Source organism: Osmerus mordax, chromosome 16 (genome assembly GCF_038355195.1).
Source record: "Osmerus mordax isolate fOsmMor3 chromosome 16, fOsmMor3.pri, whole genome shotgun sequence".
Lineage (NCBI taxonomy): Eukaryota > Metazoa > Chordata > Actinopteri > Osmeriformes > Osmeridae > Osmerus > Osmerus mordax.
In genome coordinates this window covers 672,108-691,337 of record NC_090065.1, presented here as the reverse complement: position 1 = coordinate 691,337, position 19,230 = coordinate 672,108, and the positions used below count along the sequence as shown (strand labels likewise).

Sequence of the window (19,230 nt, the reverse complement as noted above, 5' to 3'; positions counted from 1 at the left end):
GTATTTTTTCCTCACTGTAATAACCCGAGTGCTTGCACGTCAGTTCATTGACCGCCCACACAGGTATGTGGTGTTTGTGTGTGCATGGGTATGTCAGTGTGTGTGTGCATGGGTATGTGGTGTGTGTGTGTGTATGTGTGTGTGTGTGTATTGGTAAGTGTGTGTGTGTGTGTATGTGTGTGTGTATTGTCCCCTTGTGGGGTAGTGTGTTCGTAACAATTTCTTCTCTCAGCCCATCCAAGCTATCCTGGGGGATCTCCCTGCAAAAATAAACAATTTACCCCCTGTCTCCCCCTGTCTCCCCCTGCCTCTCCCTGCCTCCCCCTGCCGCCCCCTGCCTCTCCCTGCCTCCCCCTGTCTCCCCCTGCCTCCCCCCACACCTCCCTCCCTCCCCTTCTACCATGTATTCACTAAACTAGCTAGATGATTCCCTCCTTGCCCTGTCACCTTAATGGAGCATCACACACACACACCATCACACACACACACACCATCACACACACACACTCCCGCCATGACACGTGGGTGTGTGTGTGTGTGTGTATGTGTGACGCCGGAGCCAGAATCTCAAGGAGAGAGATGAGAGGGGGCGTCATCCTGACCCTCAGGTGGACCACAGCCATGGTGCACTCCCTCCCTCCTCCTTCTCCCTCCTCCCTCCTCTCTCCTCCTCTCCATCTCTCATCTCTCCTGCCTTGAGCTAGTATATATTTTACCACCTCCTCATTTTCCCTCTCTCTCTCAATGTCTCTTTCTCACTGTCTCCATCTCTGTCACCCTCCCACTCTCTCTGTCTCTCTTTTACTCTCACTCTGTCTCACGCTCTCACACACACACACACACACACACACACAGACTGACAGAAAGACAGACAGACACACACACACACACAGGCAGAGAGCGAGAGAGAGAGAGAGACAGAGAGAGACATAGAGAGAGAGGAGGAGAGAGAGAGACATAGAGAGAGAGTGGATGGTGGTTCTATTGTGAGGTTAGGGGGCTCATATGGAACCTGTTTATACAGTCTGGCAGTCACAGTCCCCTCCTAGATGTGTGTGTGTCTGTGGGTGTGTGTGTGTGTCTGTGTGTGTGTGTGTGTGTCTGTGTGTGCGTGTGTCTGTGGGTTTATGTGTGTGTGTGTCTGTGTGTGTGTGTCTGTGTGTGTCTGTGGGTGTGTGTGTGTCTGTGTGTGTGTCTGTGTGTGCGTGTGTCTGTGGGTGTGTGTGTGTACCAGTTAATGAAACCATCTTCAAGCTCCTAGGTTTCATATGTTGGTCTGATTTAATGACTTAATCTGGTCTCAAGTCAGACTGTCATGTGACTGTGGAGATCCGATTATACTGAGATATAAGGGTATGAAGCTGTCTGTGTTTGTGTGTGTGTGTCTGTATGTGTGTCTGTGTGTGTGTTTGTGTGTGTCTGTGTGTGTGTGTGTGTCTGTGGACGTGTTGATCAGATCATCTTGAGATATGAAGATCTGAAATACCAACAGTACACCTCCTCAGTACATAAACGGAAGGGGAGGGGGGGTGATGGGGGGGTGATGGGAGGGGGGTGATGGGGGGGTGATGGGGGGGATGATGAAAAAAAGAGAGATTTATTTAATTTTGTCATTTTCAAGAAAATAGCTTTCAGCAGCAGTTGTGTCCTATTCCTCAGTCCCTGTCTCTCTTTCTCTTTCTCTTTCTCTTTCTCTTTCTCTTTCTCTTTCTCTTTCTCTCTCTCTCTCTCTCTCTCTCTCTCTCTCTCATCTCCCTCCCTTCCCTGTTCCCTCTCCTCCTCTGACAGAACGACTCTTCACTCTGAACAGGAGTGCAAAACCACTCTGATAGGGACATTAAATTGTCTGCCCGTTAAATTGTCTGGGTCTCACTCATAGACGTTTGATGTTAAGACTTTATTGTGGTGTCGTTCTGGAAACCAAAACAAACAAACCCCGCACCAGGGTGCGATTTTCACATCTACCAGAGAGACATATCTTCATCAATGTTTCAGTCATCATTTTTATCCACTTCACAGGTGATTGGCCTATGAGCTTCACCAGTGCCCTATTAGCCAGCATTACCTGTTTCCTCTTCTCACAACTAGGACGTTAGGGTTGGGCTTTGAGAGGCGAGAGAGACATATAGGCATGTTTAATTAGGATGTTTGCTATGGATGGGTGTATTTGTTATTATGCTGTTATGTGTGTGAGAAAGAATGAAAGAGAGACACTATTACGTTGTTATTACACTATTATTACACTATAATTACACTTTGATGACATTGTGATTACACTGTTGCAGAGATGGGAAGTAACTGATTACTAATACTTCCTTGCTGGACTTAAGCAACTAACTTTTTACCTTCCTTACATTTTTGACAAGAAAATCTGTACTTTGTACGTCTTACAACCAGGCTTGTTACTTTTAATCTGTATTTGGAGGCATGATCAATATTATTTCTTGTCGTTGTGCGTGTTTTTACATTTCCTGGCTCTCATGCACAACACACTTAAGCTAATCTGTCATGTTTCATTTTCTGTGTTTGACTGCTTGATGCTATTTTACACTTAGTGTTTGTCCATGTTTTTGTACTGTATTACCATTTTAAATTGCATCCTGGAGCTTGGGAAAGGCTCTATAAAAAAATAAACCATATTCTTCTTCTTAGTGTTAGAAGCTTCCAGAGAGCAGAAGGCAACCAGAAGAAGAGCTCATGTTGTGGATGAGGCAGAGCATCGGCACGGTGAGAAGCTTCATTATTAGAAGATGTCAACCCAATACTAATGGTCCTCTAGCACAGTGTTTCCCAACCGGGGTGCTGTCTGACGAGAGCAGGGGTGCTGTCTGACGAGAGCAGGGGTGCTGTCTGACTAGAGCAAGGGTGCTGTCTGACGAGAGCAGGGGTGCTGTCTGACGAGAGCAGGGGTGCTGTCTGACTAGAGCAAGGGTGCTGTCTGACGAGAGCAGGGGTGCTGTCTGACTAGAGCAAGGGTGCTGTCTGACGAGAGCAGGGGTTCTGTCTGACTAGAGCAGGGGTGCTGTCTGACTAGAGCAGGGGTGCTGTCTGACGAGAGCAGGGGTTCTGTCTGACTAGAGCAGGGGTGCTGTCTGACTAGAGCAGGGGTGCTGTCTGACGAGAGCAGGGGTTCTGTCTGACTAGAGCAAGGGTGCTGTCTGACTAGAGCAAGGGTGCTGTCTGACGAGAGCAGGGGTGCTGTCTGACGAGAGCAGGGGTGCTGTCTGACTAGAGCAGGGGTTCTGTCTGACGAGAGCAGGGGTGCTGTCTGACGAGAGCAGGGGTGCTGTCTGACGAGAGCAGGGGTGCTGTCTGACTAGAGCAAGGGTGCTGTCTGACGAGAGCAGGGGTGCTGTCTGACTAGAGCAGGGGTTCTGTCTGACGAGAGCAGGGGTGCTGTCTGACGAGAGCAGGGGTGCTGTCTGACGCGAGCAGGGGTGCTGTCTGTTGAGAGCAGGGGTGCCGGGTAAAAGTCCTTCAAGTGTTTTATCCTTAACAATTAGCGTGTGACGATGCGTGTGTAGTGCAAAAGAATATAGACAGATTTCTTAAAAGAAAAGATTCGTAGATGGCGACAGCATTAGAGGGGGGGGGGGGCACACGTACAGTAAATACACACATATACACACGCACACACATCAATTCTTACGACCCACTCCCTCCTCACTATTCAGCAGTCAGTGTGCGTATATGTATATAATACATGGTAATGCTATGCTGCATAGGAACTCCCAGATGAAGGTCATATCTTGTGGGAATTTAGAATGTTCTGTTTCTCTTCCCTCCTAATGAACTCTCCATCCCTCCCCCTTCCTCTCCCCCCTCCTCTACCCCCAACCCTCTCTATCACAAGACTGTAAAGACCTTATCTGTCTTTATCCAGAAGGCACAATGTGTGTCTGAACCTGGTGCTCAGTAACATCTTCCTGTTTTCCTGGACTTCTTTGAATTTATATTGAAGAGTTCATCTCTTCCTCTCTCTCTTCAGTCTCTCTGTCTGAACATCCCCCCACCTCCACACCTCCAGGCATCTCCTTCAGACTGGAGAACATGGAAGCCAAGTAATTACCAGCATGTGTGTGTCTGTGTGTGTGTGTGGTGTGTGTGTGTATATGGCCTAAGGCTAACTCTATGTGTGCCCTTTAGGTTGACAGGAAACATCTAATTACACTCTCTGATCTTTCTACCTTTCTCTCCCCATTTCTCCCACCTTTCTATCTGTCTTCATGTATCCCCCTCTCTCCCTCCCCCCCCCCCCCCCCCCCCCCCCCTCATGTGCCTGCATCTCTATGGTTACATCCTGACAGATGAGTTCTGGGAAGCATTGCAGTGTACCTGGGTTAGGGTTACCTGGTGGCGTGCTTGGCTGCCGAGCAGGACTGGAGAGAAGGTGGGAGATGGATGGAGAGATGATGGGAGATGGATGGAGAGATGATGGGAGATGGATGGAGAGAAGGTGGGAGATGGGTGGAGAGAAGGTGGGAGATGGGTGGAGAGAAGGTGGGAGATGGATGGAGAGAAGGTGGGAGATGGATGGAGAGAAGGTGGGAGATGGATGGAGAGAAGGTGGGAGATGGATGGAGAGATGGATGGAGAGAAGGTGGGAGATGGATGGAGAGATGGATGAGAGAAGGTGGGAGATGGATGGAGAGATGGATGAGAGAAGGTGGGAGATGGATGGAGAGAAGGTGGGAGATGGATGGAGAGAAGGTGGGAGATGGGTGGAGAGAAGGTGGGAGATAGGTGGAGAGAAGGTGGGAGATGGATGGAGAGAAGGTAGGAGATGGATGGAGAGAAGGTGGGAGATGGGTGGAGAGATGGATGGAGAGATGGATGGAGAGAAGGTGGGAGATGGATGGAGAGATGGATGAGAGAAGGTGGGAGATGGATGGAGAGATGGATGAGAGAAGGTGGGAGATGGATGGAGAGAAGGTGGGAGATGGGTGGAGAGATGGATGGAGAGATGGATGGAGAGAAGGTGGGAGATGGATGGAGAGAAGGTGGGAGATGGATGGAGAGATGGATGGAGAGAAGGTGGGAGATGGATGGAGAGATGGATGAGAGAAGGTGGGAGATGGATGGAGAGAAGGTGGGAGATGGATGGAAAGATGGATGGAGAGATGGATGGAGAGAAGGTAGGAGATGGATGGAGAGATGGATGGAGAGAAGGTAGGAGATGGATGGAGAGATGGATGGAGAGAAGGTGGGAGATGGATGGAGAGATGGATGGAGAGAAGGTGGGAGATGGATGGAGAGATGGATGAGAGAAGGTGGGAGATGGATGGAGAGATGGATGAGAGAAGGTGGGAGATGAATGGAGAGAAGGTGGGAGATGGATGGAGAGAAGGTGGGAGATGGATGGAGAGATGGATGGAGAGATGGATGAGAGATGGTGGGAGATGGACTATGGCCCCCCTGGTCCAAGCTGGAACACCATCATAGTTATGAACTTCAGCCTTAGTGCTAACCACAACCTACTCTACACGCTTAACTACTGCTAACCTTAACCTACTATAAAAAGTAGGTTAAGGTTATAAAAAGTGATGATGGGAGGACGGGAATTCTAACGAGCAACCAAGTTCAGGCTCTCATTTCCTGGGAGTTCTGATTCTCACGCACACACAGGAACAGACATCATAAACACACAGGACACACACACACAACAGACAGGACAACATTTGGAATAAATGCTTTTTCTTGTGTGGCCGCTCGTCAGTGGAATATGTTGCCTACAGAGCTGATAAGAAGCACAAACTCTTACACGTTTGCAAGACAGGCAAAGACATGGCTTCTGTCAAATCAAATTTGTACCCACATGTGACCGGATATATGTAAGTGTGTGTTCTGAGGTCTAAGAGTAGATTTGAGTACATGAAAGGTGTGAATATGACATTTTTGAATATTATTTACTTGGTCAATGTAAATGTCACTATTCATGTATGCATGATGTATGATGTATTTTAGTTAAGCCCAGGGACTACGGGTGAAAATTAGCTCTTGAGCTAAAACCTGCTACTATGCATCTCTCCTCCTGAGGTTAATGTTTATTGTACACTGTCCCTGTTTCTTTAAATAAATAAATAAACACCATCCACACGTTGATCAGATGTAAATACCTTTGGCCCTGTGCCATGATCTCCCTGCACACATCCAACATGACCGACAGCCTATCGTGACCAATTAAGTCAATTACCCAGAGGGCTCTGCTCTTCCGGCTAACCAATCAGGAGCACGTCCCAGTGTAAAGAGACTGAGGAGAGTGTGTGTGTCCAGTCAGAACGCAGCGTACAGGTTGAGGTATGGTCAGGGTGGCCCCATTCTGACATGACACACACACGTTTTTCTGTGAAGCACCAGGCCATTCCTTGCCTAATATCAACCTTTGGCCCTCAGTATCCAAGCCTAGTACATTTGTATAGAGCAAAGCTGTAATACATTTAAACAGCAATGCCGCACATTTCTTTGTCCTAAGCATATCTATATTAATATTCACATTACAGGACTATACACTGCATGGGGATGATTGACGTCTGTGTGCTTTTACTGTTTTGATAGTTCTGATTATTTTACACACATTAAACAAGTTATAGGATTCTTTTGAAACTGGTTGAAAGCCCCCCAATATAGGCCGAGTGTAACCTGGTAAATTACTGGCTGGTTTGGAACATCCGAAGGAAAGGATTCATCGTTACCACAATCCCAATCTATAGTCTAAACACCGCATGAATGAAAAGCCTTCTTCCCCTCAAATGTCTAGTTCAATGGCAAACAAGGACACAGGTGATCCAAACACACTAGAATGATCTAAACATCCTTGATCCTCATCAGGAGGGGGCTGCGTTGCCCCCCATAGCCTTGATCATCATGCGTGAGGCGCTGGCTGAGTATGGTCCGGGCCCCCTCCAGGTGAGCCAGTGGAGCCCAGACGCCCATCCCCGGTTCTCTCCGGCAGGGTGCCAGTCACCGTTGAGGCTGGCAGATCCACAGCGACTGTACCACCAACCCCCTCCCATAAAAGAAGTGCACTTATTCACTGCAATGTCACCGAAGATGCAGGGAGAACAGCCGTCTGCGTCCACATCTTTAGTGCTGAAGCCAAAACCGTTCTGGTCAGCACCAGCAGAGCCTCCACGGATTGCGTCGCCTGTTAGGGGAGAGACAGTCGGGGTTAAACAGCCTCCTCTTCGTCACCAGTGGAGAGATGTAAAGCAGATCCATTGACTCTCAGACAATGTTTTAAATCTTATACAAGTGGAATGTATAATTCTCATATACATTTGTCAAAATATAAATTTGTTCTGAAGATGGAAATTCCTATTTTACCTGCGTTTCCCCTGTAGTCTCCAACAGTCAGCCTGTAGGAACTCCTCATGCCACCCAGCTTGAAGTCATCGTACTCAGCGAAGGCTCCGCCCCCTCCAAAGTCCCTCAGATCCACCTTCATGGTCCACCTGGTCCCGGCTGCTTTGGTGATAGCGTGGACTTTACACAGGCCAAGCCAGTGGTCCTCTGGGAGGGAAAACTAATATTTAGGAGTGACGCCTTCTTACATTTACTTTACATTTAGTCATTTAGCAGACGCTCTTATCCAGAGCGACTTACAGTAAGTACAGGGACATTCCCCCGAGGCAAGTAGGGTGAAGTGCCTTGCCCAAGGACACAACGTCAGTTGGCATGACCGGGAATCGAACTGGCAACCTTCGGATTACTAGTCCGACTCCCTCACCGCTCAGCCACCTGACTCCCCTTTCATTCTTAAAAATGAACTATATGTATGATGTTGAAATGATAACTTTAACCGTGATAACCGTGGTTTGTCTCCATCATGGAACATTTATACAATAACAGTTGAATGACTTACTTCGTGGACTGCCAAATCCATGTTTGTACTCGGCCCATTTCCTGTCAAAGGAAACGGCTCCGCCAGTACGCTTCTGAAACACTGTCCAGCCTCCGTCAGGGAGCATCCGACAGAACACCTGGGCTCAGGGGACAGAAACATGATCATCCGACAGAACACCTGGGCTCAGGGGACAGAAACATGATCATCCGACAGAACACCTGGGCTCAGGGGACAGAAACATGATCATCCGACAGAACACCTGGGCTCAGGGGACAGAAACACTCAAACATCACTTCCCACATCCAGCTAAATAATGTTTCAGTTTCCTCCTGCCGTAGCATCCAACAAACCTGCCAACTCACTAACCGTCACCTAGTGACGTCACCATACCTTGAAAGGAACATTGAATCCCAGGGGCTGGATGAGGTAGACTCCACTGGCTGCAGTGGGGAAGAGGTCTTTGATGTTGCTGCAGTCCGTCCCTGAATAGACACATGTTTGTAGAATGATGCTAGGACAGTTTTAAGTTAATTCTTAAGTTAACTTATGAGACAAAGTTTGAAAGTAAAACCTAATAATAATAATACCTTGAACGAGTGGAGGTGGTCGGCGTGTTGGACGTGCAGGGGTGGGACGAGGTGGACGAGCAGGGGTCGGACGAGCAGGGGTGGGACGAGCAGGTGTCGGACGAGCAGGCGTCGGACGAGCAGGCGTCGGACGAGCAGGGGTCGGACGAGCAGGGGTGGGACGAGCAGGTGTCGGACGAGCAGGGGTCGGACGAGCAGGCGTTGGACGAGCAGGGGTCGGACGAGCAGGCGTTGGACGAGCAGGGGTCGGACGAGCAGGCGTCGGACGAGCAGGCGTCGGACGAGCAGGGGTCGGACGAGCAGGGGTCGGACGAGCAGGGGTCGGACGAGCAGGCGTCGGACGAGCAGGCGTCGGACGAGCAGGGGTCGGACGAGCAGGCGTCGGACGAGCAGGCGTCGGACGAGCAGGGGTCGGACGAGCAGGCGTCGGACGAGCAGGCGTCGGACGAGCAGGCGTCGGACGAGCAGGGGTCGGACGAGCAGGGGTCGGACGAGCAGGGGTCGGACGAGCAGGGGTCGGACGAGCAGGGGTGGGACGAGCAGGCGTCGGACGAGCAGGGGTCGGACGAGCAGGCGTCGGACGAGCAGGGGTCGGACGAGCAGGCGTCGGACGAGCAGGGGTCGGACGAGCAGGCGTCGGACGAGCAGGCGTCGGACGAGCAGGGGTCGGACGAGCAGGGGTCGGACGAGCAGGGGTCGGACGAGCAGGCGTCGGACGAGCAGGCGTCGGACGAGCAGGGGTCGGACGAGCAGGCGTCGGACGAGCAGGCGTCGGACGAGCAGGGGTCGGACGAGCAGGCGTCGGACGAGCAGGCGTCGGACGAGCAGGCGTCGGACGAGCAGGGGTCGGACGAGCAGGGGTCGGACGAGCAGGGGTCGGACGAGCAGGCGTGGGACGAGCAGGCGTGGGACGAGCAGGGGTCGGACGAGCAGGCGTCGGACGAGCAGGCGTCGGACGAGCAGGGGTCGGACGAGCAGGCGTCGGACGAGCAGGGGTCGGACGAGCAGGCGTGGGACGAGCAGGCGTGGGACGAGCAGGGGTCGGACGAGCAGGCGTCGGACGAGCAGGCGTCGGACGAGCAGGGGTCGGACGAGCAGGCGTCGGACGAGCAGGGGTCGGACGAGCAGGGGTCGGACGAGCAGGGGTCGGACGAGCAGGCGTCGGACGAGCAGGCGTCGGACGAGCAGGGGTCGGACGAGCAGGGGTCGGACGAGCAGGCGTCGGACGAGCAGGCGTCGGACGAGCAGGGGTGGGACGAGCAGGCGTCGGACGAGCAGGCGTCGGACGAGCAGGGGTGGGACGAGCAGGCGTCGGACGAGCAGGCGTCGGACGAGCAGGGGTGGGACGAGCAGGGGTCGGACGAGCAGGCGTCGGACGAGCAGGCGTCGGACGAGCAGGGGTCGGACGAGCAGGCGTCGGACGAGCAGGGGTGGGACGAGCAGGCGTCGGACGAGCAGGGGTCGGACGAGCAGGGGTCGGACGAGCAGGGGTCGGACGAGCAGGCGTCGGACGAGCAGGGGTGGGACGAGCAGGGGTGGGACGAGCAGGCGTGGGACGAGCAGGCGTCGGACGAGCAGGGGTCGGACGAGCAGGGGTGGGACGAGCAGGGGTCGGACGAGCAGGCGTCGGACGAGCAGGGGTCGGACGAGCAGGCGTCGGACGAGCAGGGGTCGGACGAGCAGGCGTCGGACGAGCAGGCGTCGGACGAGCAGGGGTCGGACGAGCAGGGGTCGGACGAGCAGGGGTGGGACGAGCAGGGGTCGGACGAGCAGGCGTCGGACGAGCAGGCGTCGGACGAGCAGGGGTCGGACGAGCAGGCGTCGGACGAGCAGGGGTCGGACGAGCAGGGGTCGGACGAGCAGGCGTCGGACGAGCAGGGGTCGGACGAGCAGGCGTCGGACGAGCAGGGGTCGGACGAGCAGGCGTCGGACGAGCAGGCGTCGGACGAGCAGGGGTCGGACGAGCAGGGGTCGGACGAGCAGGCGTCGGACGAGCAGGGGTCTGACGAGCAGGCGTCGGACGAGCAGGGGTCGGACGAGCAGGCGTCGGACGAGCAGGGGTCGGACGAGCAGGGGTCGGACGAGCAGGCGTCGGACGAGCAGGCGTCGGACGAGCAGGGGTGGGACGAGCAGGCGTCGGACGAGCAGGCGTCGGACGAGCAGGCGTCGGACGAGCAGGCGTCGGACGAGCAGGGGTCGGACGAGCAGGGGTCGGACGAGCAGGGGTGGGACGAGCAGGCGTCGGACGAGCAGGGGTCGGACGAGCAGGGGTCGGACGAGCAGGGGTCGGACGAGCAGGCGTCGGACGAGCAGGGGTGGTACGAGCAGGGGTGGGACGAGCAGGCGTGGGACGAGCAGGCGTCGGACGAGCAGGGGTCGGACGAGCAGGGGTGGGACGAGCAGGGGTCGGACGAGCAGGCGTCGGACGAGCAGGGGTCGGACGAGCAGGCGTCGGACGAGCAGGGGTCGGACGAGCAGGCGTCGGACGAGCAGGCGTCGGACGAGCAGGCGTCGGACGAGCAGGGGTCGGACGAGCAGGGGTCGGACGAGCAGGGGTGGGACGAGCAGGGGTCGGACGAGCAGGCGTCGGACGAGCAGGCGTCGGACGAGCAGGGGTCGGACGAGCAGGCGTCGGACGAGCAGGGGTCGGACGAGCAGGGGTCGGACGAGCAGGCGTCGGACGAGCAGGGGTCGGACGAGCAGGCGTCGGACGAGCAGGGGTCGGACGAGCAGGCGTCGGACGAGCAGGCGTCGGACGAGCAGGGGTCGGACGAGCAGGGGTCGGACGAGCAGGCGTCGGACGAGCAGGGGTCTGACGAGCAGGCGTCGGACGAGCAGGGGTCGGACGAGCAGGCGTCGGACGAGCAGGCGTCGGACGAGCAGGGGTGGGACGAGCAGGCGTCGGACGAGCAGGGGTCGGACGAGCAGGGGTCGGACGAGCAGGGGTGGGACGAGCAGGCGTCGGACGAGCAGGGGTGGGACGAGCAGGGGTCGGACGAGCAGGCGTCGGACGAGCAGGCGTCGGACGAGCAGGGGTGGGACGAGCAGGGGTCGGACGAGCAGGCGTCGGACGAGCAGGGGTCGGACGAGCAGGCGTCGGACGTGGCTAAATAAAACAAAACAAGGAGATCTAGTCCAGTATAGTACTGAGACAAGTGCTGGCGAGGACATTTTACCAATTCACACAATGAGGAGTCAGTCCTTGAAATTGAATAAGTACTCACATTCTGTCCGCGTACTTGCTCAGTCAGGCTGAAGAGACACAGCAGTCCAAAAACCAGTCTCAAGTAAGTCCTACTCCTCATGTTGCTGAATCATGAGAGACAGTAGTGTTTTTAAAATAAGTATAATAATACAATAATTGTAGCAATTGTGCACATTTACATCCTATAATGGCAACAATTTCAAGTTTTGAAACCTTGGACATCTCCTAAAATAAAGGTACAATTTTACACTAATGAAAACACACCATGAAATGACCAATAGCTGTTTAAACAAGTACATCAAAGAGCAATTTAAAAAAAACTAATCTAAACACACTAAGATGAGTATTACTTGCCTGTTTGTTTAAGCACTTCGTCAGGGCATGAAGTGAAGCCAATATAATCTCCACTGCAACAAGTCCATCATTTATATGGTTCTGGACATTCCCACTGGTAAATAATAGGGGGAGGTGGAATGGGATAGGTTGAATGTTTTAACTGTGACTATTTAGATGTGTGGAAATCACAAATCATGTCAATGGCTTGGTCTGTGTAAAGTCTACGCTTTAAGCAAAGCTTTCGGCACAAGATGGAGCATGAATTATACATTATACTTTCCCTTTGTGTAATATGATGGAGATACAACCAGGATTTAAAACATTGTCTATACCTGGACACACATAGCTGTTGTTAAGCCATAGGAGTTACCCCTAGAGGACAACACCAGATGAGGATCAAGGATGTTTAGATCATTCTAGTGTGTTTGGATCACCTGTGTCCTTGTTTGCCATTGAACTAGACATTTGAGGGGAAGAAGGCTTTTCATTCATGCGGTGTTTAGACTATAGATTGGGATTGTGGTAACGATGAATCCTTTCCTTCGGATGTTCCAAACCAGCCAGTAATTTACCAGGTTACACTGGGCCTATATTGGGGGGCTTTCAATCAGTTTCAAAAGAATCCTATAACTTGTTTAATGTGTGTAAAATAATCAGAACTATCAAAACAGTAAAAGCACACAGACGTCAATCATCCCCATGCAGTGTATAGTCCTGTAATGTGAATATTAATATAGATATGCTTAGGTTGCTTATGTTTAAATGTATTAAAGCTTTGCTCTATACAAATGTATTAGGCTTGGATACTGAGGGCCAAAGGTTGATATTGGGCAAGGAACGGCCTGGTGCTTCACAGAAAAACGTGTGTGTGTCATGTCAGAATGGGGCCACCCTGACCATACCTCAACCTGTACGCTGCGTTCTGACTGGACACACACACTCTCCCCTATAAGTCACTGAGCTGTGCTTCAGAGACCTAGTAACTAGTTTTGTCTGCTTGCAAACGTAATACAGTGATTGAACTGCCCCCCCCCCCCACAGGTATCAGCCCCCCCCAGTATCAGCAGCCCCCCCCCCCTCCCCCCAGTATCAGCAGCCCCCCCCCCTCCCCCCAGTATCAGCAGCCCCCCCTCCCCCCAGTATCAGCAGCCCCCCCTCCCCCCCAGTATCAGCAGCCCCCCCCCCCCCCCAGTATCAGCAGCCCCCCATGTTCTTGGTAGAGCCTTCTGTGGCTGAACACAAGTACTTCTACGTGAAGCCAAACCACAAGGTGCAGACGCCTTTAACAACAAATCAGGAATTCATTTTATTGTAGCATAGAATGCACTTTTATACAAGACACTATACGTGCTTTTCTACCCTCTAAAATGTCTAACGCAAAAGGCAAACAAGGATGATGCCAACCTACTGAGTGAGAATGAGATCTAAACATCCTTGATCCTCATCAGGAGGGGGTTGTGTTGCCCCCCATAGCCTTGATCATCATGCGTGAGGCGCTGGCTGAGTATGGTCCGGGCCCCCTCCAGGTGAGCCAGTGGAGACCAGACGCCCAGCCCCGGTTCTCTCCGGCAGGGTGCCAGTCACCGTTGAGGCTGGCAGATCCACAGCGACTGTACCACCAACCCCCTCCCATAGAGGAAGAACAATCATCCACTGCAATGTCACCGAAGATGCAGGGAGAACAGCCATCTTTGTCTCTGTCCACAGTGCTAAAGCCAAAACCGTTCTGGTCGACTCCAGGGAAATCCCCACGGACGGCATCACCTACAAAAAGGAGAGACCCCATTGGTCAAAGAGCTGCAACTGTTACAAGGTTAAATGTAGCAATGTTGTGAAATGGGGGGGGGGTCATGTTAGTCAGAAGGTCCCTTCATCTAACCCTTCAGGATACCCCTTCAGGATAGCCAGGGCATCTTCCGTCTCGGGGTGAATCCAAGTGGACGGGTTGCATTTCAAGTGAGACATTTTGTATTAAATGTAAATTGTATAACAAATTAAATGCATTATGAAACCTTCACCCTTGCATTAATTTCAATGGAAAATCCCATACCTGCGTTTCCCCTGTAGTCTCCAACAGTCAGCCTGTAGGAACTCCTCATGCCACCCAGCTTGAAGTCATCGTACTCAGCGAAGGCTCCGCCCCCTTCAAAGTCCCACAGGTTCACCTTCAGGGTCCACCTCCGGGTCTTGGTTAAGGTGTGGACTTTACACAGGCCAAGCCAGTGGTCCTCTAGGAAGACAACAGCACTGAGAGTTGTGAGTGACACCATCTAAGAAACATTTCAGCTACCATGTGGAAACCATTTTGGCAAGTGAAACACGCAAATCTGATGTGGTCGCCATAACTGTATATCATAATGTGCAAATCTAGCTGGTCTACAAATCCCTGTGACCACAGCTCAACACTACAAATCAAAGCAGAACTGAAGCATGCAGTACATATTCTGTGTTACACAGCATGCCTTACGTCGTAGATTGCCAAAGCCATGTTTGTATTCGGACCATTTCCTGTCGAAGGAAATGGCTCTCCCAGTACGCTTCTGAAACACCGTCCAGCCTCCGTCGGGCAGCATCTCACAGTAGACCTGGGCTCAGGGGAGACAAACATGCAGCATCTCACAGTAGACCTGGGCTCAGGGGAGACAAACATGCAGCATCTCACAGTAGACCTGGGCTCAGGGGAGACAAACATGCAGCATCTCACAGTAGACCTGGGCTCAGGGGAGACAAACATGCAGCATCTCACAGTAGACCTGGGTTCAGGGGAGACAAACATGCAGCATCTCACAGTAGACCTGGGCTCAGGGGAGACAAACATGCAGCATCTCACAGTAGACCTGGGCTCAGGGGAGACAAACATGCAGCATCTCACAGTAGACCTGGGTTCAGGGGAGACAAACATGCAGCATCTCACAGTAGACCTGGGTTCAGGGGAGACAAACATGCAGCATCTCACAGTAGACCTGGGCTCAGGGGAGACAAACATGCAGCATCTCACAGTAGACCTGGGCTCAGGGGAGACAAACATGCAGCATCTCACAGTAGACCTGGGGCCCGTTCTCCGTACGTCGCTTATTACATCTGAGATGAAATGACACATCCAAGACGACTTCATCTTGCTTATCATGATCTGGCTAATTCGGTTCTTTGAACACCCATGTTGTTTATAATTAGTATAGCTGGATCGAGTTATGCGTTGGTCTAAAAGGGGGCATGTATCGATAGTAGAAACCTTGATCAGCAAAGCTGCTATTGGCTGCTCACATAAGTCTATGGCTGCTCACCGTGGCCAAAATGAGCCCCCTGTTTTTTCCGCAACAGCTTGCTCGAAGGTTACTCCGAATTTGAAGATTTAATCAGGGAACGCCAGGGAACACCTCAAAGTATGCAAAATCCAAGAAAGAGGGCTGGCAAAAAGTAGCAGACCAAATTAAATGTAGAGGAGTGACCACGCGTTTCATCGCTTATTACAGTAAGCTAGGCCTATGTTTAGATTTTCATACTTTCTTATTTAATGTCATATGATGTGGTTTCAACACATTTATTATGTAAATGACACCCTCACAAAAGAACGATAGGCTATCCTCTCAAAAAGTATAGGCTAGCATATCGTGCTGTGCTTAAGGAGCCCATCTATCACGCAATGAGCAATTAATTCGGTTTCATGTTAAATTCTGCTAATTATTCTTGCACCTTCTGCAACAGGTTCCTGTAGTAAAAACGGACAAGACATGTCTGTGACAGACTTCCTGTATCACCTCTGCATGTAAAGCCTCAATCTAATCGTGTTTACATAAAATAAACCTGCTCCCAAGCAGGTTTAAGCTTACGGACCTGTTGCTATGACAGCAAGTCCAGGATGAGCTTCGAAGAACCGAACAATCCAAGATCGATTGACAAATCGTCAATAATTAAATCCAGCTAACCGAGTTAGCGACGTACGGAGAACGGGCCCCTGGGCTCAGGGGAGACAAACATGCAGTATCTCACAGTAGACCTGGGGGTGTTGCATCAACGTCGCTAACGCAAGTTGCGCTTACTAGGGATGGGGATCGTTAATTTTTATCGATATTGATACTATTTGAGACTCAACGATCCAAGTCTTTATCGATACCACTATCAATACTTCTGGGGTGAGCTTGAGCTAACCACCATCTAAATGAATGAATTTGGCAAATGTTAAACATATAGCAGCACCCACACAACCCACGCCACACTTTATGTAAACAAGATTACTGAATAACATTTAAAACAATAACTTAAGTAAAACAGACGTCAAAAAGAACAAGGGGAATATGTTGCTCTAACGTGGAGGCTGGATAAAAGGAGCACATATTTGCACAATGGATCCTGGCTCTGGCTAAATTGGGTGTCTTGCAGCTTTTGTTTACTGTCATGTAACTGCCCCGCAGCCATTTTAGAATAGGATATAAACTTTTTTTTTTTTTATATAAGTTAAACTGTTCGTGCTAACAGACTCCAAACCATACTTTTGATGTCTCATACAAAGTAGTCGATTTAGATATTATTTTGCATATAGTGTAATGGTGTGACTAATGTAAAGCAGACTTGTACACACGTAATGAAATAGTAACAAATTATTTTACTCAGAGTAACTGAATTTAAGCGTGCACATGAGCCACCGTTGTAGACTCTCGTCTGTAATGCACATCGTTGTGTTGTCATCAGCGCCTCCTAGTGGCGTATATCATTAATTGTAATAACTGAAAACAGTAGCCTACATTTGCATTTCGATACTCTTGAGTAAATATAGTTGTTGTTAATTATTTTCATATTAAGAACCATGTAAATAATTGCATGATTGCAAATGTACTTTCTGAGTATTATACATATTGGAAACTACAAACTCTCCTGGATACAAATCTGTTTAAATCACTCATATCTTTATCACAACTGAAGTTACATCAGTTCCTACATACATAAATTTTAGGTTCCTATGTTTATTGTATGCACCTTCCTGCCAAAGCAAATTCCTTGTCTGTGCAAACTCAGGGCGAATAAATCCCATTGTGATTCTGAGAGCTCACCGTCTGCTGTCTCTGCTGTAAATGTTTACTCCTGTGTTACAGCTCAGGGGAACATTTCATTTATATGCATCTGTATGTTTCACTCATTGAACAAATAATTCTAATTCTATACTGTTTTGTTAGGCTTGACGTAGCGTCCATTATCTGGGTCGTAGGAAGGCAGCGAGGGGCGGAGCTTCAGCTCCTTCAGGCGACACGCCCCCCCAGTCTCAAGCAGAGAAGACTGCTGACTTTCTCACGATTTCAAAGCCTAATTTAACATACTTGTCTGTTTTTTTTCCATTCGAATTTGGATGGGTAGTTAATAACACATTGTTCTGTGGTGTGGTGAACTTAAAACTCGTTTTCAATTCCACTTTACAGGATCTTTAAAGATCCTGTAAAATAACCCTAACCTCTTCTTTGGAAAGGGCACCATTTGGGTTAGGGTGAACCTATATCTCTTCCAAATATACTGGTCAGGGAAGCATTACTTCTGTCTCTGAAGACCCTTGGGGCTGATTAGATAAACGCTCTTTGTATAATCTGAGCACCTTCATCCACAGGGTTGTCAAAGAATGGATACGCCCTAATTGATTGTAACTTGTCTCTGCTTAGTCAATTAACCAACGGCTTTTGAAAAACAGTTAGTGACATTATTTCTTAACTTGCTTATTTAAATTAATACATTCTTTGGAGATAAATTAAACACGTAAATTCATGTCTGCACTTCAAAAAGCCTGCAGTTGTTTCCAAACAGTGCTTTGCTCGCAGGAATTTACTCGACGGAACTGTCTTTTGACATTGTGTTTCTGCCTGTTTGAGATTATTTGCAACACATTTTAGTTTAGCTTGACTTGTAGCCTGACACGGTGCAGGCTAGTTCATGAAAAATGATCACTAGGTTTGCAACAAAGTGCTCCTGCAAACTCCTAACCGTCACCTAGTGACGTCACCATACCTTGAAAGGCCTGCTGACTCCCGGGGGCTGGATGAGGTAGATTCCACTGGCTGCAGTGGGGGAGAGATCTCTGATATTGCTGCAGTCCGTCCCTGTGTGCACACATCCCGCACGATTGTAAGATGCAAAGAACCGGTAAATAAATGTAAATACGTAAATATGTGAAGTGCTGATAGGCCAGTGTGTAATGAAGGGTTTGTGTGCATAAGAATGAACACACCTTGAGCCACTTGGGGTTTAGGTCGACCCTAAACAAAATAGGAGCCTTTGTTAAACAAACATTCTACAGTGCAGGATGCAGAAACAGAACAATTGTCTTGTCAGTGTAGAGTTACTGTCCTGGGAATGAATACATGAAATAAAACACTATTTATCTTAGAGTGCGTCTTACTTTAGTCTGGTCAGTCAGGCTGAAGAGAGACAGGAACAGTGTAGTGTAGCAAGCCATGAGCCTCATTTTTGCTAAAGGAAAGAGACATTCTTAAAAACAAGTCTGCATTTGGATCTCATACAGGCAAGGCAGATCTCCTAGAATCAAGGTTGAAAACATTGAAAATATTAAGTCCAAGGTCCAGAGACTAGCTAGCTAGTCCATTCGAGTTAAGCAACTTCATTTCTTTCTCGCATTCTCCTCAACCCACATAGCAAAAAGTATAAATTATCAGTAGCAAACTCACCATGAATTAATCAACAGTTGACCATAAAGAGCAAAATACAGGAGCAGAACAAGACTTCTACCCTTTAGTGCTGAAGACACGACGCCCCTTCAAAGTATGTGAAACTTGCCTGTTTGTTTAAGCGGCACGCCAAGGGATGAAGTACAGCCAGACGAACCCCAACTAAAACAATGCCGCCATTATTTTATGGTTCTGGACACTCCCATTGGTAACTAAAAGGCAGAGGTGGAATGGGATAGGTGGAACTGTTTTAACTGTGACTGTTTGTATAAGATATGGATATCACAAATCAACCATATTTGTGTTAACAATAGTATTCTCTGTGATTATTGGATAAATGTAATGTTTACATGAACCAATACAACATGTTTGCCATATGTTATTTGGACGCTCCCCTCTAGATGGGTTAGTCCATACTGATTAATCACCTGGGCTTGTGGGTTCGGGGTGTGTAGGCTACCAGGGTCACGGGTGCATGGTGCCTTAGCTTCATGTTGACTCTGCCATGCCTCTTCATTGCACCCCCCAGACCTAGCGATCTACAAGCGGTTTTATACAAACTATTAGCGATATTTGCCTTGTGAAGCTTTGGGG

At 50.2% G+C, this 19,230-nt stretch overlaps 2 protein-coding genes across 3 annotated transcripts; both read right to left on the bottom strand.

Annotated features, from left to right (window-relative positions):
- Positions 1-6,624: 6,624 nt before the first annotated feature.
- On the bottom strand, positions 6,625-8,329 carry LOC136958752 (angiopoietin-4-like; the record flags this gene model as incomplete). The annotated part of the gene is made up of 4 exons (XM_067252849.1): positions 6,625-7,144; positions 7,324-7,509; positions 7,862-7,979; positions 8,234-8,329. Coding segments are annotated over 4 exons (720 nt in total), but the record flags the coding sequence as incomplete, so codon positions are not given.
- A 4,923-nt stretch (positions 8,330-13,252) lies between these two features.
- On the bottom strand, positions 13,253-18,782 carry LOC136959263 (angiopoietin-4-like). Of its 2 annotated transcripts, none has more exons than XM_067253546.1 (7): positions 18,746-18,782; positions 18,351-18,421; positions 18,180-18,207; positions 17,960-18,051; positions 14,439-14,556; positions 14,022-14,201; positions 13,253-13,735 (listed from the first exon to the last, which is right to left on the bottom strand). In XM_067253546.1, exons 2-7 carry the CDS (start codon positions 18,414-18,416, stop codon positions 13,416-13,418), a joined length of 804 nt encoding a protein of 267 aa, XP_067109647.1. In that variant the 5' UTR covers positions 18,417-18,421; positions 18,746-18,782; the 3' UTR covers positions 13,253-13,415. The 2 variants fall into 2 exon arrangements, with proteins under 2 accessions (XP_067109647.1, XP_067109646.1); XM_067253545.1 differs by having other exon boundaries at positions 18,637-18,772.
- Between the last annotated feature and the right edge of the window lie 448 nt (positions 18,783-19,230).